The sequence below is a fragment of the Strongylocentrotus purpuratus genome, unplaced genomic scaffold (genome assembly GCF_000002235.5).
Source record: "Strongylocentrotus purpuratus isolate Spur 01 unplaced genomic scaffold, Spur_5.0 spur5_scaffold_21, whole genome shotgun sequence".
NCBI classification, from domain to species: Eukaryota; Metazoa; Echinodermata; class Echinoidea; order Camarodonta; family Strongylocentrotidae; genus Strongylocentrotus; species Strongylocentrotus purpuratus.
Window position 1 is genome coordinate 4,046,278 of NW_022145607.1, and position 25,756 is coordinate 4,072,033.

The window sequence follows — 25,756 nt, forward strand, 5'->3', positions numbered from 1 at the left end:
AACATTATGTAATTTTCATATTGTGAGGCCTCAGGCTAAAATGGTCTCCCCCAAATAATAATATTCCGCGCATTGACATTTGTTTCATCCCCATGTCACGCTGATGTACATGACAATATAATTCTTAAATTCAATTTTCTGTAAGAGTGCATCTCAATTGCATTTAAAAGCTTAGAACAAAAGTGCGTTCCACTACATGATTTTTTTTTCCTCTTCGTTTTTGACAATTTAATGAAAATCAGGCCTTGGTTTGCCTGTCGTGGACATGATTAAGATTCTTCTGGTGCCCTGGTCAAGTAGACCACTTATTACTCCTCCTCCTCCTCCTTCCGGCCAGGGGTGTATTTGGTCACACGTTACATTATGATGTTAAAAGTCCAGTCCATTATTAGGAATTTTTCCGATTTGCCGTATATGAACGTTTTCGTCATCATCATACTACCCAAATATCTTTATAATGTTGGTGATATTTATTATTTTAAGTCTTTAAACTGGTAGTTTCATTTTCTTTACTGATTATTTGCCTCTCTCCTATTATGATCAACCCCTTCCCCTCTTTATATCTCTATAATCTCTTTCTCTCCCTCCCTCCCTCCCTTCCTCTCTCTCTCTTTCTCTCTCCCCATCTCTCTCTCTCTCTCTCTCTCTCTCTCTCTCTCTCTTTCCCTCCAATCCTCCTCATTGCTCCCCCTCTATTTCTTCTTTCCATTTTCAAAGAAAATGATATTATCCCCTTTAGTACTCATCAATCTACCGTCAATAGCTCATTAAAAGGGGCGATTCTCAAGTCCGCCTCGGTCGGTGTCATAAAAATATAATAGTCACATAATGATCTATTATGATGTATTCATTCATGGAGGCTCATTTGCGTCCAGTGCCAATGCATATCTTTATGATTATCAAGAAATTGTAACGTTCAAGATACCCATTTAGAAGTCTTCAGAGTCTTAAAGAATTTGGAGTGATTATGGGTCTTGAAATGAAGACATATAGAAATTTGCATGTATATACATGGGTTAGTGTCCTCTTTATAGATAACACTTTAACCTTAATTCATAAACGACTTTATCAAGGGGAAAGCATCTAATTTATCATCTCGTTTTATCGTTTCAGTTTGTGCTCAACTTCAACACGCAAACGGTATAGCAGCTGTGGTTGGCCCGACGTCGATAGATGGCGCTCTTGCTGTTCGGTCTGTGTGTAACTCGGTGGACGTACCTCACGTTGATACAAGGAGACAGTTTGGAGGGGTGGAGCCATTATCAAATACCATCAGCTTATACCCTCATGCTAGATACATCAGCTCATTGATGGTAGATATAGTCAAACATTATAAATGGAAGAAGGTCACAGTCATGTACGACGAAGATGAAGGTAAGTTTAGTGTATTCGTAAACATAGTAAGTGTTTGTTATTCTTCAGGATATCTGCCTTTTTAATTCTTGCACTTTCTACCCAATCCAAGCCTCCATCCCCTCTCTGTCTCTCCCTCTCTCGCTTTCCCTCTGTGTCTCACCCTCTATCTCTGTCTGTCTGTCTCTGTCTCTGTCTCTCTTTCTATATAAGTCCCCTTCTCTGTCTCTCTCTGTCTCTTTCTCTCTATCTCTCTCTGTCTCTCTCTGTCTCTTTCTCTCTATCTCTCTCTGTCTCTCTCTGTCTCTTTCTCTCTCTATCTTTCTCTCCCTTTCTCGACGAAATACTTTATGAACATAAACGAACGGTCAACCATCAATGAACATGAACTTTAGAAGCACAATAATAATTATACGCGACATCTTTTGAAACGTGTTGATGACTACTACACAAATACAAGCAAAAGAATTTGAAGTGCGAAATAAACGGACAAACCTAGGTTGGATTACACGTTTGCCTCTACTATGTCTGTTAATTGATGATCATGGGATTCAGAATGGCCAATAAATACATTGAGAACTCTTGCACGCAGCAGAAATTAGTATTACATCATGTATTAGCACACCGCCAACCTGTAGCCAGAGGCCTCGATCGCACGGGTAGGGTGCCGCAAGCACGAATCGACTCCAACACCCTCGTCTATACGATCGTGGCCCTTAATTACGTCTCGTTGATTAGTGGAGAGTTGGGATTACTCCATGATGGAGGGAGGGAAGGAAGGAAGGAGAGTTGTTTCATGTAAATCCGAAGACAGATGACTGCGATGAATGTTTGTCCTACTTTCTCTCTGTCTCGGGGGTGAATTGGTTTTATCCATTTTAACATTAAAGCGACGTGGTGACTAGCTGGGTGGGTGGGGGGGGGGGGGGGGGGGAGGAGTGGGAAGGGGTCGTCAAAGGTAGACCCCATACTGAAACAAAATAAACATCGGTTAGTAGGCGACCAACTCGGAATGTTCTCTGCATTTGCTGTCACTCTTTCATGATGCTCCCTCTCACTCCCTCTGCTTTCCATCCTCTCCCCGCTATTTCTCTCTCTCTCTTTCTCTTTCATCACCTTTTCTCATTTTCCATGTCTCTGTCGCGCCACCTACATATGTCTGGTTATTGTAATTCCCCCTGTTCCCCTTCCTTTTCTCTATTAGCCTATGTTTGTTTTTCTTATGTCATCCTATATTTCTCTCTGTATGATTTTGGATGTCTCTGTCTCTCCTTGTCTCTCACTTTCTCTTTCAATGTCTTACAACAGGTCCTCTCATTCTGATGCAAATAAACTTGTCGTGGCAATGCTTGTTTTTATCATTTTTCAAGCCAATTTGCCTCTTTTTGCTTTCATTTCCAATTTGTCATTGTTCTTTTATCTATGTTTATCAATATGTTTTTTGAGGAAACAGAGGGGATAGTTTGATCTTAAACTTTCAACTTTAATCCATCAGTGAATGCTTTAAAAACTACAATCCTACGGCATATATCTCAATAATTAAGATAATTATGATCCAACTCTATAACTTTGTTAATTTGCTTGATACAGAGAGAGAGAGAGAGAAAGATAGTCATTAAATACTTTGACCATCTTCCTTACAGCTTTAGAAAGACTTCAGGGAATCTTAGAGCTGTCCTCGAGCATGGGTATCCAGCTTAAAGTTGAGAGAATGGTCGGATCAAATCACAAAGCTCTGCTTAAAAGGATAAAGACATCAGGAGCTAATCACATCGTCATTGATTGCCGGAGAGAGACGCTCCCCATTTTACTAGAACAGGTAATGATTTTATTTTCATTCTTCATCATCATAACCTACACAGAACGCTATGTATCGAGACAATGAAGTCAGTTTCACAGTTTAAACGGCCTGAACATTTTCAACCTGTGGAATCTTTTCTGATTAGCAAATTTTAGATCAAAAGATATCGACATTTGAACTGTTTTATTGAATACTATTCATCGAATCCCTTGACCTTTCAAGAGTTTGGCATTACATATTATACATAGAAATATCCCTAGAAATAAAATGGTATTGAATTGCACCTTCACTGATTATCACCTTTTTAGATGCAAAGCTACACCCATGACTGAGCGCACTTTTTATGTCAAGAGGTGAAAAAAGTGTACCCATCGAAATGATGCAACTTTTGTACCTTTACGGTTGAAAGGTTGAACTCCTTAATGCTCTGCTAGAGCGGCAAGTTTCAATTGTATGCAAAGTTGTACACCAGTTATATTTTTTTCTTCGGAGTTTAGACATAAACGGTGATGTAGAGATGATGACAAGAATCTCATCACCTACATATTCCACCTTTCCCCTCTCCTTTACGCATCCCCTCCTAATCTTACTATTCTTGATTTGTAAACTGATGTAAACTTGGTTCTCTGACATGATACCCTGATGGCTATATTCACATCAGGTGTAGATAGCTGCCATACTGTGTCCTTGTTTCATACCAGTGAGTCTAACCAGGTGCGTGGTAATGGAAATCTTATAGGATCTATACCTTGGGACCTTGCTCGCGTTCTGAACGCACCTGATACATTTTAAGATGATGTTTCTATTGACAGATAATCATGTTCTGTCCTTCAAAGCGGTCAAGACCTTTATAATCCTGATAATGTATAACAGTCATGATAAAGATCGGGGATACTTTGAGAATGCGATGTACATGACTTTGGAATAAGTTAGCAAGATCTGGAAGATGAAGAAACGTACGCAGAAAGAAGTTAGAATAAATATGGGAGAGAACAGAAAATGAAAGTAGAATGGAAAGATAAGAACGAATGAAAAGGCGAGAGACTATTAAATTTGTTTTAAAACAAATGAACGAGAGATGATGGGAGAAGAAGAGAGAGAGAGAGAGAGAGAGAGAGAGAGAGAGACAGACAGACAGAGACAGAGGGGGGGGGGGGGGGGCACAGTCAGACAGACATACAAACCTAGAGGGGAAGGGAGGGATAGGGATAGAGCTAGAGAGCCCGCATAATGATATAGAATACGAAAGGGAAAACTAAATGGGAAGGAAAATACTGATAATAGCAAAAACAAAAAGACGAAGGAAAGAAAATACGTGTGAAAAAGAAAATGAAAACAGAAAAGGAAAGAATTAAAGAATGTGATGATACTCAGCCCGACTTTCAAAATCAGTCAACAAAACTATTGTGCCCGTGCTCGGCTCAAATTGCTAACCCAACTCACACCGTTTTTTGTTTTTGAAATGAAAACCATGTATCTTTGTTTTTGCGAGTTTGGATGAAAATAAAAAATAACATTCTAAAAAGTTGACGATATCAGTACGGCTCCGTATTGTCGATGTCCTCGTCATCTTACACCCTTAACTATTGACAGAGCTATTGCCTCCCTCTTGGCTCGCTGTTTTACAACGCCGCTAGGAAGATATACGACACCGATAGGAAACAGGAACCCAATGTCACACACATGGCTGGGTCATATAATGTAATTTAGAAGAAGAATTCGATTCATCCATCACAGCATGCCGTCTACTCTTTGAACTTGGAAGCTGATCATCCTCTTAGAAGGTTCCACCCCAATTTACCTCCATCACTTACCACGTGAACTCAGCACCATTACAGTGCCCCGGTCACACCGAGCAGATCGAGACCAGGGGGGCGTTTCACAAAGCTTGTCATCAGTGACAGACATTTCTGTTAAAAGCTACTGATATCCTTGCTTCTGATTCGTTATCAGCAGATTTGTCACTGATTTTTGTCATTTGTCATTGAAAAAAGGCTTTGTGAAACGCCCCCAGATCGACAAGACACAAAACAGGATAATTATCCAGAATGACTAAAGCGCACCGAACACTTTACGATATGTCTACGATCTAAGAATTTGAAAGAGCATTTGATATGGATATTCACAATTCTAAAATCTTAATGATTGATGATCTAAATAGTCATTATGATTAATAACAATTTTAATATCAATGGATTCCAAGCATCCTTGGAGAAGGATAAGCTAAATCGGCTTATAATCGTAGTGACGTCATACCAGTAGTGCGACCGTCTACGATTTGAAGCCTATTCGACTGTTTATTCTAATTGAGCTTAAATGCACTACATTTCCGGATGACGTTAACATTTTTATCATTATTTACAAACTGAATCGGGGACATGATGTATGTTTAAATTTATATATCCAACATATTTGCCATTTCTTCGAGAATTGGATCGCATTAAGATCGCATTGTGTGGAGTGGGCTTTAAGAATCTGTCGGTTAGGATTGAGCGTGGGGTTGGTTTGGCGGCATGACTGAGGTATAATAAGGGCATAGCGGAGATGGATACAGCGACATGGCCACATTTCTCTTGTCGTAATCTTATCAAAAATGCATGATGATTCTTGGTTTATTATTCATAGCGGTGACAGGTGAGAGGAGGATGCATTCAAGGACGTGTAAGATGCGTCGAAACCTCAATATTATGCCAGTATACTGTGTCATGTTTGTAGCAACAGTTTTCACTCGGGTCAAGAATTAGGTTATGAGACTAAATAAAGTGATGCGAGTCCCGTAGGGGGTGTCACGGGAGATGGAGAAATAGGGATGAAACAAAGAGTAAACAATATTAAGAGGCAGAAAACTAGGGATGGAGAGATAGGGAGAGAGATAGAGAGAGAGATAGAGAGAGAGAGAGAGAGAGGGAGAGACAGAAAGAGAGAGAGAGAGGTAGGGAGTAATAGAGAGGTGTAGTGAGAGGTAGATACATACGTACATAGATCGATGGATCGAGAGAGAGGGGGCAGAGAGATAGAGAGAGAGAGTGAGAGAGAGAGAGAGAGAGGGGGAGATGGGGGTGGAGGTAAAGAGAAGATGGCAGGGAAACTTAAAGAGAGACGGAAAGGACAAGAATAGAGGAAATATTGGATATATTGAGGCTTGGGAGATGGGGAGATGGGAAGATGGAGAGAATGAGGGGGGGGGGGGGGGGTCAGAATCACGTCGAACAGCAGTTGCTTAACCATGTTTTATAATGGGTTGCCATGTCCGTCTAACCCAATTTGACCACCAATATGAGGGGGTCAAACCCTCTCCCTGGGCTATATACAGAGGGTGAAGGGGGAAACAAAATAGAACACGTAAGAATCGTGATAACAGAGAGTGAGAAGTACAAGAGGAGAAAAGGTGAATGCCATATTATTATGTCGGAATGTACTTCCATCATTTTCTAGCACGGGTCGCCATGTCCCCGAATGCCCCTCTAACTCAATTTGACCACCAGTGTGAGGGCTTCCTCCCATCAAGCTAGCGCCCCCACATAAGGTGATATCTTGACCTTGAGTTCCACAGGGGTCTTAGATTGGTAGGATTCATAAAGATCTTGAATAGTATTATCTTCAGGTGATACCGCATTCTTAAACATTGATGTTATGTAGAACTCAATTCTGAATCTGAGGCAGAGCAACTCTCCATTAGTTTGTAATCATGGACAGCTGTTTATTCAGACATCTGAAACCATGTCCTTTTCATATTGACAGGAATCGTTGTGTAATATTTACATTTTCACATTTTAAAAAGGTAACGAATATTAAATCGTTAAGCCGATAACGTAATGAATGTAACATATTCATACCAATAACACTAATTTTGATATTTTTTTTTTTCTTTCTTTCTTTCAGATGCTAGAATTACAAATGCTTCGAAGTTACTTCCACTATCTCTTCGTGTCACTGGTAAGCCGTCTCCTCAATCCTCTTTACAGACACGTTCATTTTATTGACACAAATTTGTCTTATCGTAAAATAGTTCAGTTTCATTGTTTACCAGTGTAAATGAATCATATCGTCATTTCAGAGTGGTATATTTAGTCAATATACTTTTTGATATCGTGTCAAACCTACTCCAATTGTCATTTCACACACAGAAAACTTGCAAGTTGAATTTAAAATATCCCGTACAACATTCCACCTAATAGTTTTATTTCTTTCATCATTGTCATATTTCATCATCATAATCTGTACGTCTAAGTCCATTCTACTCGTGTCAGCAGTAGCCTTTGATGTATAGTATTGTTTCCATTTCTGTATTTCTATTACTCGAATTCAAACAATTTGGCTGTCTATACGGGAATGCTTTTTGAGAATAACTTATATAACCCTCTTGTGTTTGTTTTTTCGTTATCAAACAGGATCTTTACCTGCTGAACATGTCCCGGTACACTGGTGACAAGGTGAACCTGACTACCCTGCATATGCTCAACCTCTATGATCAGCTTGTTGAGGCTTTTATGGCAGAATGGAACGCCATGCAGATAGGACCTAGGAGTGTTACCATGACAACAAGGAACTTCAGTATCCTCACGGTATGTAGGGAGGAGATGATATTTTGATTGATTGATTGAGTGAGTGAGTGAGTGAATGAGTGAGTAATCGGTTGATTGATTATTGATTGATTGGTTGGTTGACTGATTGAGTGACTGGCTCATCCATAGAGTTTACTGATTTCAAGTTCAATTTCAAGTTGATGTGACTGATTTATTGACTGATATATAGATAGATAGAGAGAAATAGAGAGAGAGAGAGAGAGAGAGAGAGAGAGAGAGAGAGAGAGAGAGAAATAGATGAACAATGTATACATGAATAGATAGATAGATACTAATTAGATTGGCCGATAGATAAATAAACTAGATAGATGATATTTTAATTGAGTTATTGGTACGTGTAGGTGATTAATTGAATGATTGATTGATTTCATGATCATAGACACAATTGCGGAGGAAGAGTATTTAATACAAGTCGTGGTATTTTATAATCACCAAGAACCGTATTTATATGCTCTATGAATGATTATCTATTCATCAAATATTTTATTTTTATTTTTCATTTAGACGGAAGCTGCCTTGCTCTATGATGCTGTTAGTGTGGTCGCCAATGGCTTGGAGGCTCTCGGAAGTACTCGGAATATTTCGTTGAGGTCGCTCAGTTGCTTCGGAGAGCAAGCTGAATGGAACGATGGACTCACCTTCTACAATTTTCTGCAATCGGTAAAGCCTAAAATTTACTTTATTTTATATCAACATTGATCGCGTGAACATTTGATCATCCTCAGTGATTTAATGTTACCACTTTGAAGATTTAGAACACTATCTACAAGGTTGTGTATTTATTAATATATATGATTTGCAGGCAAAATTCTTGTCCGTTCAAGAACCTCGCTCTCTCTTTAAATTGTCTCGCTATATACTTTTTTCTTCTTTGTATTACAGACCAACGCTCACGAATCTCTCTCGCTCTCTATCGTTGTCTGCCTTTGCTAATTCATTTCATTAATGACATATTAACAAGTCTGTCTCGCGTTCTATAATACTTCCTCTTTATGTATTCATTTCATTGCAGACCAGCATCAACGGTCTCACAGGACCCATCACGTTTGACAGGAATGGAGAAAGGGAAAACCCCAGATTCTTCATCTCAGAACTCATGGAGCAAGTAGGATTCAAAACGGTAAGAAACTGTTCATGTTTTTAAATTTGGTTGGTTTCTGCAGTATTATGACTACTGAAGTTCTTATATTGTCAGATGTAGAGAATAAAGAAAGTTAACACAAATTACGAAGAATAGATAACTAAAGTAGTAAACTCAGACATATTCTGTAGAAATTTATGATTAGCATGATGATAATGGTAATAATAGAAATAATAGTGATAATCATAATAATAACAATAATAATAATGATAACAATAATAATAATTATCATACTGATTATTATAATAATAATAAGAATAATGATAATTATTATCATAATAATGATAATAGCAAAAACAATAACAATAATATTATAATGTCAATAATAATAGTAATAATGATGATAATGATAATAATGATAATAATAACAATAATATTATTAATATTTTTTACATTTATATAGCGCCTTACACTAAGTTTCCAAGCGTTGTACCAATATATTCGTGGTCTAAGAGACTACCAAAATGTTTTTGTTGATATACACCTGTACATTCCGTTAATCGTATAAAAGCTCATAAAATCAACATTATCATTTTAGAACCAATAAGTATCTTTTCTCAGCAAAGAATTACGATATAAAAGTAAGCGATATAAAACGGCTATTATCAAAGTATCTATCTCTTTAGTAGACTTTATGATTTATGAGTTTGTTTCATCGCATAAACACTTCTTGATTTTGTTTTCTTTCTCTGCTCTCCTTGAACTAGGTTGGTGAATGGGATGAAAACGGACTGAATATCTTCCCTGTTGAAATGCACACCGATAAGAATTCTACGTTCAACAATAAGACCCTTATCATCACGACCATATTGGTAAGGAAAGCTCGTTTACATCAAGAGGCGTAGCGTAAATCCAGACATTGAGGGGCACCTGGTTCATTAGGGGGGGGGGTCTTAATATCCGGTCTTAATCGATGTATGAAATGCGAAATAACGATATTGTTGATTAGGTTTACGACACGGTGGTATCATCTCATCTCCCCTCCCCCATCTCTCGTAATTTTTTTCTGTTGCCCATTTGATGGGGTTACGTGCCCCCACTACGTGCTCGATATGCGTCGTGTAATAAGCTTCTTCACTGTACACATGACATCGTAGGTTAGCCTCTGTATTTACAGTAAAATTGATATTATATTTAGGCAATCAGTAATATTTATATGGAAGAATTTATTGAGAGAAAACAAATCAATTGTCGAACACCTACGTGTAGGTCTGATTTGGCATTACAATTAATGGCATACTAAGATATACAAGTAATGTGATTGGTATAACATTATAAACATTTTTTTAACTGCAAATTCGTTGAACCTAATGGATCTTTCCCACTTCTATTTTGTCTCCCTGATCGCTTGTTTACAGGAACCCCCGTACTGTATGAGGCGGAAGAGTCCTGACGGTGAACTGCTGGAGGGTAATGCTCGCTTTGAAGGTTTCATCATTGATCTACTCGATCATATCTCAAGGTATATGTCCTTCAACTACATCATCAAGCTGGTACCTGATGGAGACTATGGCTCCGAGATCTCAGAGGGGCAATGGAACGGCATGGTTGGGGAGCTGGTCGAAAGGGTGAGATAAAATACATTTTTCGTATTATCTATCATGAATATTTACCCGTATTTCTTTTCATGGCCCTCTGGAAGAACGGTATTAAAATACTGATGAGGCTACCCGTGGTCAATGGGACTTTATTTTGGCTATTTAGCTCTCATTCATTCTGAATGTGGGATGAGGCTTTTGGAGTTATTGTATACCTAAATGTTCTTGAACTTTTGAAAAGCCTTCACTTAGTTTGATATCCTGTAATCTTATCCCCAAAAAGCAAAACACGTTTTTCCTTGAAATGAATTTAATATTGCAAAAGGAGTGTTCGGAAACATGCGCTATATTCATAGTGATTCACATTTAAGTCCGTGTGGGGGTCGAAAATTAAGGGATCGACACCCTTGTAAATAATCTTGATTTCAATTTTCTCATTGAATTCTTATACAACCTCCCTCCTTTTCTTTACAGAGAGCCGACCTAGCAGCAGCTCCTCTCACAATCAGCTACGCCCGTGAGAAGGTGATTGACTTCTCCAAACCCTGGATGTACCTGGGTGTGACCATCCTCTTCCGAGTTCCTGAACCCCAGAACCCTGGCGTCTTCTCCTTCCTCAACCCGCTGTCTCCAGATGTCTGGCTCTATGTCATCCTCGCATTTCTCTTGGTCAGTTTCGTCCTCTTCGTCCTGGCGCGATTCAGCCCTTACGAGTGGTACAACTCGCACCCATGCAACCCAGACTACGACACAGTCGAGAATCAGTTCAACTTCTTTAACTGCCTCTGGTTCTCGTTCGGTGGACTCATGCAGCAAGGTTCTGAAATCAACCCTAGAGCGTTCTCCACCAGGGTTTTGAGTGGTTTCTGGTGGTTCTTCTCTCTCATCTTGATCTCCTCCTATACTGCTAACCTCGCTGCTTTCCTGACGGTCGAGAGGATGGTGTCTCCTATCCAGACGGCTGATGATCTAGCAAAGCAAACATCCATTGAGTATGGCACCAGGAAAGGAGGATCAACAGAAGAATTTTTCTCGGTAAGTAGGATAACTGGTGATAGATGACGCGATGAATTGATAAGAGAGTGTTAAACTTGATAACAATATTTGCAAGTACCACTTAACTATGTCAGAATTTAGTGAATGGTTACCGAATCATAAGACACTGATGTTTTGAAATTGCTAGAGTATCTTTCAAATAAGAGATGGAAAAGGTGTCGAGGGGGTGTCGTGTTAAAGTGGATATGTCACTGGACTGTGAATCACATGGTTCGCTGTTCGAGTACCACTGCGGCACTAATGTCCTTTGGAAAGACATTAATATACATGTGCCACACTCGACCCAGGTGAGGTAAAGTGGTACCTGGCAGGAACTTCCCTTAAATGCTAGATCGCCATACTGACACCCATGCCTAAACCCGGGTAATAATAATTGAGCACCACCAAAGTCTCTAGCAGTTGCCCATTATAATTTGTCAAGAGATCATTTAAACTTGTATGCACATATCATATTCATTATCCTTACACCTGCTACGCTTTGCTTCACAGAGATCTAAGATCCCAACCTATATGAAGATGTGGGAATTCATGAGCTCCCGACAGCACGTGTTTACAAACACGTATAATGACGGGATACAGCAGGTACTCAACAACAGAAAGTATGCCTATCTGATGGAGTCTGCTATGGCTGATTACGTCATCTCACAGCATTGTAATAACCTGACGGCTATTGGAGGGCTGCTCAACTCAAGAGGTTACGGCATCGGAACTCCACTTGGTAAGATAACTTTTAAAAAAATATTCGGAACTAAAAATGTAAGGTTCTTTTATTGGTTGAAGCGATTCCACAATTAGCTGAAGAGTATGCTTTCCAATTTATAAACTTTGATTGATACAATTTTTTTTCTTAATGTATCGCTAATAATTATGATTATATTGGAACGGAAGAAATAATATAATCGCAAAGGCATTCGATAAATCAATTCTATGATTTAAATACCTGTATTTCCTATAGCAAAAATAATCGGTTTACGTAATGTCATAGCCATGATCGCATATTTCTGTAGGTTATACAAATGTTCATTGAAATTAGTTTTATAGGGTGATTAAAAAAAAAGTTTCGCGATCGTGTTAAAACGAAAGCTGATGATAAATTTATTAATTTCTGCCTCAGGTTCGGTTTACCGAGACGAGATCACCAAGGTGATCCTACAGCTTCAGGAGGATGATGTGCTCCTGGAGTTAAAGACTAAGTGGTGGAGAACAGACCAATGTCATAAGAGTACAGGTCAGAGTGATGAAGCTAACTCACTGGGTCTGAAGAACATTGGAGGGATCTTCCTGGTCCTTATCACGGGTCTGGTGTGTGGTCTTATAGCAGCCTTCGCAGAGTTCATCTGGAAATCAAGACAGAATGCTATGATTGACAGGGTAGGTTCATGTAGCCCCTCCCATTTACCCCAGAAGAAGGCTCAGTAGCCTGAATACCGTTTTTATGATCCGACTTAATTTTCTTGAATAATGATATATATGCTCCAGCGACTATTATTCTGGGTTTATTAAACTTATACTATTGCGCTGTCCAAATATGAGATGATGACTGCTCCGATATTTTCAATATTTTGAATGACAGCCCCCCCCCCCCCCCTCTTGTTTATGGTAATCTGTTTAGGTCAATGCAGTGTTGGTTACATTTTGTTAGTAAGTTATTAAACCAAAAAATTATAATAGCACTACTGAATGTAATCTCCTTTTTGTTTGCCATTTTTCAGAAATCGCTATGCGGCGAAATGATGTCGGAACTCCGATTCGCGTTTCGCTGCAACAACAAGCGACGGAATAGCAAGCCAGTAATAGAACATAAATACATCCCTACCACTACGTACCCTCCTAACATCAACGGTCGGCAGTCTATGCAGATGGTGGAACCACTAGCATGACGTAAAGAGCTCATATAGAACAAAACATTGTATACATTGTTATTTTAAATGCTACTCTATTTATTACAGCAGAGAGCAAAACTATTTAGCTCAGTTCGATTTCGAGCGGTTTTAGAAGAATTTACTTGTTGGAAGGAGAAGTTAATTTCACAGTTTGAGCATGGATGCTTTGAAGACGCAAACAGAGGCTGGAAGATGAACTCGATGGTCAGCTGCTGTCCGGATGCGGCTGAAATTTGATGCGTTTTACATTAGAGATTGAAAACTTCCTCCAATGATCTTTCAGATTTTGTTAGGAGCAAAGTTGCAGTAAATTGCAATAATAGCCGGCGATGTAGCTAAACGGGACGTGACATGGTTGTAAATGCAAGAGTTCAACTTGTCTTCTGAATTCTGCATAATAACCTAGAAAGGAGCAAAACTATTTTTGATATCTGGAGCAAGAAGTGTTGGTTTCTGAATTTTGATGGTGACCAACCTTTTCTTGTGGAAGAGAAATGATTGACATGTACATGCGTAATACAGATGCGAGATGAAGACGATACAACCTTGATAGAATTGTGTTCCTTATTGAGATGGCTAACTAAAGAGACGAACGACGATACTTGCACTGTAAAGCAGGTAGATACAGAACGCTGAGGCACGGCAGATACACCCGTTAAGCTGTTAGAGGTTGTTTGCAAAGATTCTGCAGGCAGCAACTCCTGCTATGCTTTTACATCACCTTTGTTCACCAAAAGCCTTGCAAGATGGTCTGCCAGTCAACTTGGTTTCCAAGGCGTTTTGAGAAGCATTACTAGGACAACAAAACAATACTGTCAATACCTTCAGAAATTATCTTAAAGCTCACCTCTTCTCTTAAAAATATAACTGAAAAGCGCATTTGAGCATGTATATTAAAAATGCGCTATATAAATGTACGTACATTATTATTATTACACCTTACACGAGCCAAAGTGTAACTTCCAATTGTGGAAGGGGAAGAGTGAATAATTTTTTTTATTTAACATGGAACTCTTAAAAAAATACAGCCAATATCACTAAGAGAATGGTTATAAATTGTATAATGTTAATAAGAGACTGCCATTCCTGCTAGTCTATCAATGTCCAAGGTAAATCAGAAGTAGTATAGGGTATATGGAATAGTTTTAATATATCCATACATTTACAGATAAATTGAATAACTTTGTATTAAAGATAATATTTGATTCGATATTTAGGCTGGTGCATAATTATGCTCGTGGATCTATCTCGTGGATCTACCACCGTATTATGATAATTAAAATTTCCGATGACAATATAAATTCATTACTGTGATCTGTTAGGGAGGCAAAGGGAAACCTACACGAAACCATCGAAAGTACAAGTTTAGTCGACATCCTATTCGAACATGTGTTAATTGCAATACACGCGTTTCTATGGGTTGTCGTCGGACTTGTACTTGAGACGGTTTCGTGAAACGCTGTCCATAAAATACAGGGCCCCGTTTTTTTTGATCCTCAAAAAAAAATTCAATTTGCACCCCCCCCCCCTTGAGCGCCAGGGGGGGGGGGGGGGGCCCAACCCCCAAAAAAGGTAAAAATCACGTGATTTTACATGATTTTTTTCTCAAGGGGGGGGGGGCCCGGGCCCCCCGGGCCCCCCCCTGGATCCGCCACTGCCTCTACCTATTTTAAATGCAATGTCCACCAATTCTTTGATATAAGTTTGTCGAAAGTTTTTCTAAATGTTTCTTTATGCTGAAGAGCAAAATTATGAAATGTTTAAATGCATCAGCATCATCAATAATTGTGAGAGGTAGTTTGCCATGCTAACAACTTTATTTCTGTACACTCATGTCAATTTCAATTTCAATTTGTTAAAAGTAAAGTTGTTAAAATACATTTTTTTTTTATTATGTCAGCAATAAAATGTGTATAGAAGAAAACTATATTTCGACATAACGACCAACATGTATTCGAATACAATGGCGGTACCCCCAAACGGACGTCCTTCAAGATGATGACGAAAACGACAATAATTGGACAAGAGATTCATTTTTTTGATACTGATCATTGTCATAGTTCTATGATAAAATTAATGATGTAGTGTAGTATCCATGGTTACCGCTTGTACAGAAGGCCTGTCTTCCATTGTATAGTATGGACATCTACCATACCAAAAAGCAACTTGTACAAAAAAGGAATGTGTGTAATTTATGCAAGAATTTATCGTCTCGATACGTATGTACGCCGTAATAAGAAAGAAGGAACGAAAATAATCATATTATGTGAAGTTCAGCGAATATTTATATTCTCAGTTAGTATTCATTGTGCATCGTTATAATGTAACCATTGTGATTACTAAATAATCTCTAAAACATTGCATTGTGCTACTCTTAATCTTGTGCATAGATGATCTGATGTAGACGGATGACTACTGAGTTTGCGAATTCGAGATGTTTTTTAAAGAACTTATTTGATTTATTTTAAATGGCTTGATGTGTTCTCTTTCCTGTGGATTTTCAGGATCGAAATGCATCATATTAGACTTTCATTAGTTCAGTTTTGTCTTTTTGTCTTTCTGATGCACGATGATAAAGATAGGTAGCTTTAAACAGAAAGACTAAACGTGAATGAATCCTTCATTTGAGGGAGGGATTATTTGTTGTAGGTGACTATGCAGAGTAGATGTGGTCTGTATTATATATTGTTTATTTGAATCACGCAACTTGCCCGGTGCAAGCTTTTATTCTTATTATCTTGTACAAACTATTTTATTATCAGCAAAGAACTTATATTCATCTTATTGCTATTTGTATCATAAGGTTGTAAATGTACAAATTCTTATTCATGAAAAAATCAAATAAATCTCATTATATACAGTGAGATGGGCGTATATTCTTACGCTGGGTAGCATTAATACCTTGCTTACGATGACTCGCTCGCAGAGAATCAGAAGGTCGTTAGCTCTCTTGTGAGTTAAGCCATTCTGGTTCGAAGTAGACGGTAATATGTTTGTTGTTGTGTGTTTGTAAAACGATCGTAACTACTTTCGAGAAATCAACCGAGGGACAATTTCGATACGCTAATGAATTTCCCATAGAATTCATGTTCCGATTACGTAATATATCATTGTAATGGTCGTAAATTTCAAAATGAGACGTACAAGGGCAATTAAATTGCCCGAAGGACTATTTTTCGAAATTAGTTGCGATTGTGTTTTGTTATGATTTGAAGCCCTACGATTGCTTTAATTCTGACTGAAGTGTTTCATTATATAAACAAATACCGATCGTTATGAAATGTTATGTTGATTATATTCAAGTTTGTTTTATCATAATTTACATTAATCCTTTACATCGTGGTTATGTCACAAACTATTGACTCTACAGTGAACGTGGTTAGTCCTATCGAAAAATACAGTTGTCGTTGTCTTAAAATTTAATTTTTGTGCATTAGAATAACAAAACCTAAAATTGAAATTCGCTTTTAAAAGCAGGTACTTCGTCTGTTTATAAGACTAATGTGAACAATATATTGCAATAATCCAATACACGAGTTCGGCGTTGCAGTATAAAGTATGACAGGGCGACATAGCAGTCATTATATGGACTATTGAATGTGACGTTGAACGTAAGCGATATCAATTCAATACTAAACTTCATAACAAATGTCCATCTGCAGTACACTGTGACATATTTCTTGTACATAAAGTATTATCCAATACACTGAATTTATTTGCGAGAAATTGATAATGTTCATACTGTATTGGAAAATCATTGATAACAAACAATTGCACATTATTTACTATGATTGAGAGGAGACAGATATATGGAAAGTGATCTGAAATCATTTCTGATCTCATACCACTCACTATTCAGCTGTTTGGGATTGTAAAACAGGGAATTATTAGGAATTAATATTGGTTCAGATGTTTAAGTTTAACTAAGTTTTACTTCTGTTCGTTTTCAAATCAAAATGAACGTTACGCCTTCAAGAACCTTACCGGTATATATACATGTATATGTAACCTTATGAAGCTTAAGCGCTGTCAGTATGTTATGTGGTTTGTTTTATACTTGTACGTTTGCAGCATGATATTTCGATTGTTTCTTTTTTGTTGTTGTTTGCAAGTTCTTTTACATGGACCGTTGTTATAAAGATGTATCAAAATTTTACACCAGGCTCCTGTCTCCATCCATTCAATTTCAATACGAGCATACATCCTCTACAGACGTCTTGCATTATAGGTTCATCAATTACCCCCCCCCCCCCTTCTCTCTCTCTCTCTCTCTCTCTCTCTCCCTGTAATTATTGCTCTATTCTGCTAACCAATCTATGCATCTCTATCACCACCACCACCACCACCACCATCACTTGTTCTCTTTTACTTACTCACTATTAAAGTCCCACTTCATATCAGATTCTACATTAAATAATTTCTCCCTCTCCCTCTCATTTCAGATTTTTACTCTCTCTCTCTCTCCGCCTCTTTTTTCTTCTTCTTACTGTAATGTGTCATCCCCCACCCCCATCCCACCATCTGAAAGCAATCTCTCTCTATTTTGGTTTGTAGAGAATCAATAGATAGGTGCTTAGTTAAAGAGAGTGAGAGGGAGGGACAGGGATATAAAGAGAGGGAGAGAGGTGGAGAGATAGAAATGAGAAAGAAAGACGAAGGGGAAAAAATTGGAAGAGTGAGATGGGATGTAATAGAGACCTAGATAGATAAATAGAGAGATGGGAGAGAGAGAGAGAGAGAGAGAGAGAGAGGGAAGGGGGGAGAGAGAGAGAGAGAGAGAGAGAGAGAGTAAATGGAAAGGAAGCATCATGAGTGCTGGCAATTGTGAAAGAAACATTCTTGAACTTATTTTGAAAAGTAAATAGAGAAGTAGTACATTATCACTAAATTTCCCCCTAATACTTCATAAATGTTTGTATAAAAAGTAAAATGACTAAATGGAGAGAAATGTACACAAGCATAGGAACAGTCTATGAAACAAAACTAAATTTGTAAACAAATTTGTAATTTAGCAGTTTGTAAATTTGTACCCTATTTAGACTTTAAAAGTCATATTGTTAAAGATGATTTCCTCTCTGTTCTAGTTATTCTTCCACATAATTTGTTTTCACTTTTACAAACACTCAATATTTGATGTAACTCCAGAAAATGCATACTCGACATAATGAATACGGAAAGACAGTTAGGCAATGTTAACCATGAAATAGGGATTTTATTTACAAACACAAATGCAAGAGGCAATGTTAATCCTGAACTTCAAATTTTACAAATAAATAAATCATTAAAATGTACCTGTATTTACAATAATTGCACTTAGTATTGAAAAAATCAAGAAAAGAAAAAACAGATCTATTTACAAGACAGCGGTTTGGTTACAGAGTAAGATTGCAGCGGTTGAATAGAAGACATGTGTATCTGATTTAAGTTCAAGGTGTTAGGCTTAGTTCCACATGCAATGGATTGTAAGAAAAACATGATGTACTTACATACAGCAATGCCTCATAATTTCATCATATGCAATTTTCACAAGTAAAGTAATGTGATATGTTCTCATATTCATCATCATTAATTTAATTAGACAGCTCTTGCATATTGACAATTTGTGACGATTGATACCTTACTTTTATCTGATTGGATTCGTTCAGTTGTGTGGAGACTATTTTTGTAAAGAAAATATGTGACTATGATATGTTAATCGTATGTGAGTGAGCGTCAACGACAGGGAGCAGTTCTACTGTTGGACAGCCAGACGGTTCACTCCATTTATGACACGTATAGATGATATGTTATTTGTATGTGAGTGTCCATAGGGAGCACCAACGACAGGGAGTAGTTCTACCGTTGGACAGCCAGACGGTTCACTCGATTTATAACACGTATAGATGATATGTTATTTGTATGTGAGTGTCCATAGGGAGCGTCAAAGACAGGGAGTAGTTCTACCGTTGGACAGCCAGACGGTTCACTCGATTTATGACACGTATAGATGATATGTTATATGTATGTGAGTGTCCATAGGGAGCGTCAATGACAGGGAGTAGTTCTACCGTTGGACAGCCAGACGGTTCACTCGATTTATGACACACATAGATGATATGTTATTTGTATGTGAGTGTCCATAGGGAGCGTCAACGACAGGAGTAGTTCTACCGTTGGACAGCCAGACGGTTCACTCCATTTATGACACACATAGATGATATGTTATTTGTATGTGAGTGTCCATAGGGAGCGTCAATGACAGGGAGTAGTTCTACCGTTGGACAGCCAGACGGTTCACTCGATTTATGACACACATAGATGATATGTTATTTGTATGTGAGTGTCCATAGGGAGCGTCAACGACAGGAGTAGTTCTACCGTTGGACAGCCAGACGGTTCACTCCATTTATGACACACATAGATGATATGTTATTTGTATGTGAGTGTCCATAGGGAGCGTCAATGACAGGGAGTAGTTCTACCGTTGGACAGCCAGACGGTTCACTCGATTTATGACACACATAGATGATATGTTATTTGTATGTGAGTGTCCATAGGGAGCGTCAATGACAGGGAGTAGTTCTACCGTTGGACAGCCAGACGGTTCACTCGATTTATGACACGTATAGATGATATGTTATATGTATGTGAGTGTCCATAGGGAGCGTCAACGACAGGGAGTAGTTCTACCGTTGGACAGCCAGACGGTTCACTCGATTTATGACACACATAGATGATATGTTATTTGTATGTGAGTGTCCATAGGGAGCGTCAATGACAGGGAGTAGTTCTACCGTTGGACAGCCAGACGGTTCACTTGATTTATGACACACATAGATGATATGTTATTTGTATGACAGGGAATAGTTCTACCATTGGACAGCCAGACGGTTCACTCCATTTATGACACACATAGATGATACCGTATATTATATGTATGTGAGTGTCTATAAGGGAGCGTCAACGACAGGGCGTAGTTCTACCGTTGGACAGCCAGATGGTTCACTCGATTTATAACACACATAGATGATATGTTATTTGTATGTGAGTGTCCATAGGGAGCGTCAACGACAGGGAGTAGTTCTATCGTTGGACAGCCAGACGGTTCACAGAGCTAATGTCCTTCTGGCTCTGAACACACGATATGTTCATGTGATGATGTTATGTTATCTCATAGGCCTTTGAATGATCAGCTTCGATTTCTTTTGCCTTATTCTGGTTTTGAGCTGGTTGGGTCAAGTCACATCATCTATACGTGTCATAAATGGAGTGAACCGTCTGGCTGTCCAACGGTAGAACTACTCCCTGTCGTTGAAGCTCCCTAAGAACCTCTAGGATTGCCTCCAGCTCCACCCGGAACCTCTGGATCTCCATATTCTTGGATGCCAGGAGCCCTTTGAGAGTCAAGATCTCGTGGTCCTTCTCTGCCGTAGCGCTGTGAGTAGCTCTTTCTACCAGGTGATGCAGGTCTTTGTCACGTTGGGTATGTCTGGGAAGAAAAGAAAAAAAAGGGATACAATTATCCGGTCACTTCTTGAAGTTTTGCTGATTTGCAGTTATTTTCAAGGCAGGAAATCATTGAATACTGCAAAAATATTTTGTGTTGATTTTAACCAAATTTGGATATTTCTTGGAATGAAAGTTTTTTTTTATCCTTGTATTACAGTGTCATCTGTAAAAGAACTTTATTACTCAGTAGATATATTAGCAATGTTTCATCAGGTTTCTTTTTGTTGTTGTTGTTGTTGTTGATTGTTTTGTCGTTTTGTTTAGTTTGGTTGTTTTGTTTGCTGTCAATGTAAGAAACAAAAACAAATCTTTTTTGTTGTTAGTTTTTGTTTGTTGTTATTCTTTTGGGTAAATATGCTTGTACAATGTAGTTATTCTGTAAATCTTCAATTTGGTCTTGTACTCTTACTCTCTTTTTATCCTAATTTCAAATTTTCAGTTTTTTTTTGTAGGTGGCAGCACCAATAAGGCATTTCCTTCCTTTCTAGCTGCCTCCTCATTCACATAAATACTCACTTTTGCTATGTTTTTGTCCAGATCACCTTATTTTGTACTATTATCTTATGTAATGTTTGTTTATTTTGACTATGTATCTTGTGATTTTGTATGTTATTGTATCTAAATTTTTTTTATGATGAATGGAATAAACTTGATTATCTGATTATCTGATATCTTTATCCGCTTCATGTTTTAAGTAGTGAGGGTTAAATTCATTTTCTAAACGTCATTGTTTGGTTTGTATATTAGTATTTATATTAAAAGTGGAAACAACAAAGTCAAGTCATTTTGGGATACACAGATGTGCTATTAACAATTATGACATCACTACAAAATTAATTCTCACAGAATCAAATGAAACTTACACTGAATGTTCAAGATTACAAATAAATGACATGTGCCAAACAATTTTGGAAGAAAATGTATACTGGCTGAGTAATGAGCATAGAAAGACAAGGAAATCAAGGTACTACTAGCCCAGACTCCATGTGTGTTGTCCCATATATAGATTTCTGTGTACAGTGCTTGTTACTTTACCAAGACTTGGCCAAATTCATTATGATTTTGATGACTCCAGAACCTAGCAGTGCACACCAATACTTATATGCTACATGATCAACTGTTTCTGATCCATTCCACACCTTTTCTTTCACAATGCAATTGGATGACCAGAACTCACCTTTATCACAACAGAACACAATCACTGATCTAGGCAAAACGTAATGCAACCATACCTGCTTTCAAGTGCTCCTATCTTGGCTTGCAGTGCTTCAAAATGCTTCATCTCCTGTAGAATGATATGACATAACAAATCAGGTAAAGAGAGGGGTCTAACAGGAAAACAAACAGGGACAAATAGAAAGACAACTTTATTAGAGATTTAGAAGGAAGAGAGGGAGAAAGGGAAAATGGTTTCAACAAAGTGAGAAATAGAAGAGAGAGAGAGATAGGTGCAGGGCAGACATACAGATACACATAGTAGAGAGAGAGGCAAGAGAATAGAAAGAGAAATAAGAACAGACAACAAAATGGATACAAACAAACAAACGATTCAAATCAAAATTTGGAGCATAATTCCCCCCCCCCCCCAGTGCTCCTTAACCCACAACCATCTGAATATTTTTTTTTTTTTTTTTTCTTGGGGGGGGGGGGGGGGATGGTTTTATCATTTATAATGATACACAAATTACATTTCATTTTCTGATGGATGCATACCATTTAAACCCAAACTTACCGGTGAGTGGTTCTCCTTGGCCTCTCTGAGCTCCTGTCTGAGTTGCTCCACCTGTGTCTCCATCACACGCTCCCTCACCCTGGAGCCCTGGAGACGGTCTACCTCCAGACGAGCTTCACTCAGCTGGTCTTGGAGCTCTCTTACCATCACCTGCAGGAGAACATTAACAGGTGCATCATTCTGTAAACAGGTGTTGGGCTAATCGAGTAACCCAAGTTCCAACCAATCATAATCAACATTGGGAATGTCTCCTTCACATCGGCAAGTTGGTGAACATGGGAGTGGTTAAAGCGGGACTGCACTACTTGTAGCTACTTGCGACCTCTATATAGCAAACAATTCCTAAGCAGTATCCGATGGTCCCCCATGGTCCCCTTTTTCTTATGTTAATTGAGAGCTGATGTGATGAGATAAACACCTCTCAGTGACCACACAGGGAGGTCTAATCCCTCCTGGCCAAACTAGTGCAGACAGGCTTTAAGATTTACACAGGTCAATCGAATCATTCGTCTCTTTGGATCCAACAGGGCATTAGCTCATATTCTTTAACACAGATTTTAGGCTCTTCTGGATCCAAACAGATCGTTATCGATGTGATCAGGATTCGAAAAAAACATCTTGCCGCAAGAGGTAGTCTGTAACAATCTGTGAAAGTCTTATGTTACAAAAGTCTCCAGATTTATAGTATCTCATATTTATTGTGACCACTCACCTGATGGGTCTCAACCTGACTGTTGAGCCTCACCATCTTAGAATCTCCCATCACATCGCTCTCTCAGCTTTCATTCTCTCAATGTCCAAAGGTTTCCTGTTTTATCATATCTCATATTCCGTATCCGGACACCTACCCCTTTGGACATCCACCCCCGGATAACCACCCCTAGTCAACTACCCCCTAGGACAACTACCCCCTAGGGCAACCACCCTCTAGGATGACTACCCCCAGGACAACTACCCACCGGACAACTACCCCCTAGGATAGTTGTCCTAGAGGACGGTTGTCGTAACGGGTAGTTGTCCTAGGGGGTAGTTGACTGGGGGTGGTTATCCGGGGGATGGATGTTCAGGGGGTAGGTGTCCTAGGACCCTCATATTCATCAAGACCACTCACCTGGTGTGACTCAACCTGACTATTGAGCCTCGCCATCTTAGAATCTCCCATCACCATCGCTCTCTCAGCTTTCATCCTCTCAACCTCCATCTGATGGTGTGATCTTATCAAGGCCATCTCCTCAGCTGCTTTCTCCCTGGCTTGTCTGGTGGCGCTCTCTGCCTCGGCCAGCGATGCATGGAGACGCAACCTATGTTGATCCATCTCTAATGATACATCATCAAGCTAGAACACATATACAAAAAGAGGCAATGTAGAGAGAATAGTTTAGTTTCATGGAGCTAGCCCAAACTTAGGCCAATGAATCATATTAAGTCAGAATCTCTATAGTTTTATATCCAAGGATTAATTATTCCCCTTTAAGAAAGTGCACTCCAAGAGTACCAAATCAATATGCATTGTACATTAAAAAAGAGCAGAAAAACAATTTTTAAAACTGAACTATATGTTTGTCAGAAGCTTGTACAAGGAACACATTTTTCTTGAAAGGGAGGGTTACCTGAAGCACTATTTTCACTTACCCCTTAAATAATTAGTGTTCTGATCGTGTTACTACATGTAGTTCTTTTAGCTAAAAGAGCATAAAACCTGACCCTTTGTTTTAGCATCTAATTATCCATGATAAAATTTCAGAAGGAATAATATGAAGTATCAAATATAAAAATAAACAGCATTCTAATTACATTTCTGTTTTTGCAGGTCAAATAATAACCCTACCTGATGTTTAAGTCTCTCATTTTCCATTAGAACATCTGAGATATGAGATCCTGTGAAGTTCCCTGGTACATAAGGCTTGGTCTCTACACCCTGCTCCTCTCCCAACTCTGATTTACTCCCTTGTCTCTTCAACTTCTTGGTCTTACCTAAATCCAGGAAGTACATTTTGTAAAAAGTTAGTTCAACATGAAGGAAATGACACAAAAACATATACATATGTGCTCCTTAGAAACTAATAGAACTATAATTCAAAGATTGAGTACACAGTGTGTGCGGGCAAGTATTGAATCCAATGACCGGGGTAACAGTATATCTGTAAAGTGCTTAGAGACATCGTAGAGACATTGTAGATGTATTAAAGGGAGGCTTTAATACTTCAGCCAGAAAGGATTGGCCACCCAGTGAGCCATCGAGGTCAATGTGACAGGTGGCTATCTCATTAACTCAGCTCTCATTTAACATAAGAAAAAGAGGATCATAGGGGACCAACAGGCACCGATTTGGGAAGTTTTCTATATAGAGGGAGCAAGTAGCTACAAGTAGGACAGTGTGCCTTTAAGCGCTATATTAAAAAAAAAAACGAAAGCAGAAGCGGAAAATTTGAGTAGGATTCAATAGCCATTGTTGTATAGGCGTCCAATATCTCTACAGGTGCCATATTTTTACATTATACAACACCTACGTGGATCCTTGTCATTTGATTGGAGGATTGTAGGTCGCATGATATTCAATAGATGTTATATTGCACGGGCGTGCATTTTTGGTTATATGCAGAGTGCATTTTTGGTTATATGCAGACTGCGTACCTCTCTGCCGTGCGCGTATCCCTGCGTGTATCTGACGCAAAGGCAATCTGAATGTATGTAATCGAGAAGGCTTGACTCCAACTTCAATAAATATAAGGAGTAAAGCATAATTTGTTGATTAACGTTCTATTAGATCTTCTTTGATGTTGAATGTTTTTCATTCGTTCAATAGTGTAAATATTTTTATTCGTTGAAAGATTAACGTTAATTCTATTCAACTCGGCTGACGTCTCGTTGAATAGAATGTTAATCTTTCAACTCATGAAAATATTCGCACTATTGAACTCATAACCATTTATTATTTGTATATTATGATGATCATTTTCTGCAGTAACAGAATTATTTCTACTTGTCACTCTCATTTGCACAGCTCAACTGTATCTATTTATGATGCACCCCCTGCTAGTGCTTATGTACACTCGCTAGCTTTCTTGAACTTAAGTACAAGTAATTAGCTGATAGACGCACCTGAACCTGAATACCAAAGTTCATTTTATCTTATTCCCAAACTGACTAAAATACTGACTAGAATACTTCTGCCAGA

The 25,756-nt window shown here is 38.5% G+C and overlaps 2 protein-coding genes across 4 annotated transcripts in view; one reads left to right on the top strand and one right to left on the bottom strand.

Annotated features, from left to right (window-relative positions):
* Positions 1-1,055: 1,055 nt before the first annotated feature.
* On the top strand, positions 1,056-13,985 carry LOC584569 (glutamate receptor ionotropic, kainate 2; the record flags this gene model as incomplete). Its single annotated transcript, XM_030995096.1, has 12 exons — positions 1,056-1,374; positions 2,997-3,172; positions 7,037-7,090; positions 7,546-7,719; positions 8,245-8,400; positions 8,753-8,860; positions 9,589-9,693; positions 10,240-10,449; positions 10,894-11,454; positions 11,965-12,193; positions 12,590-12,846; positions 13,188-13,985. Coding segments are annotated over 12 exons (2,517 nt in total), but the record flags the coding sequence as incomplete, so codon positions are not given.
* A 5,994-nt stretch (positions 13,986-19,979) lies between these two features.
* The window catches only part of LOC100891155 (centrosomal protein of 162 kDa), a 58,460-nt gene continuing 52,683 nt past the window's right edge, over positions 19,980-25,756 (bottom strand). For 2 of the 3 annotated variants that reach the window (XM_030994590.1, XM_030994592.1), the window contains 5 exons: positions 24,407-24,552; positions 23,690-23,914; positions 22,579-22,728; positions 22,079-22,131; positions 19,980-20,826 (listed from right to left, as the gene is read on the bottom strand). In XM_030994590.1, the coding sequence (XP_030850450.1) occupies positions 20,583-20,826; positions 22,079-22,131; positions 22,579-22,728; positions 23,690-23,914; positions 24,407-24,552 (818 nt within the window). In that variant the 3' untranslated portion in view covers positions 19,980-20,582. Of the gene's footprint in view, positions 20,827-22,023; positions 22,132-22,578; positions 22,729-23,689; positions 23,915-24,406; positions 24,553-25,756 lie in introns of all 3 variants that reach the window. The other variant, XM_030994591.1, reaches the window with a different exon arrangement.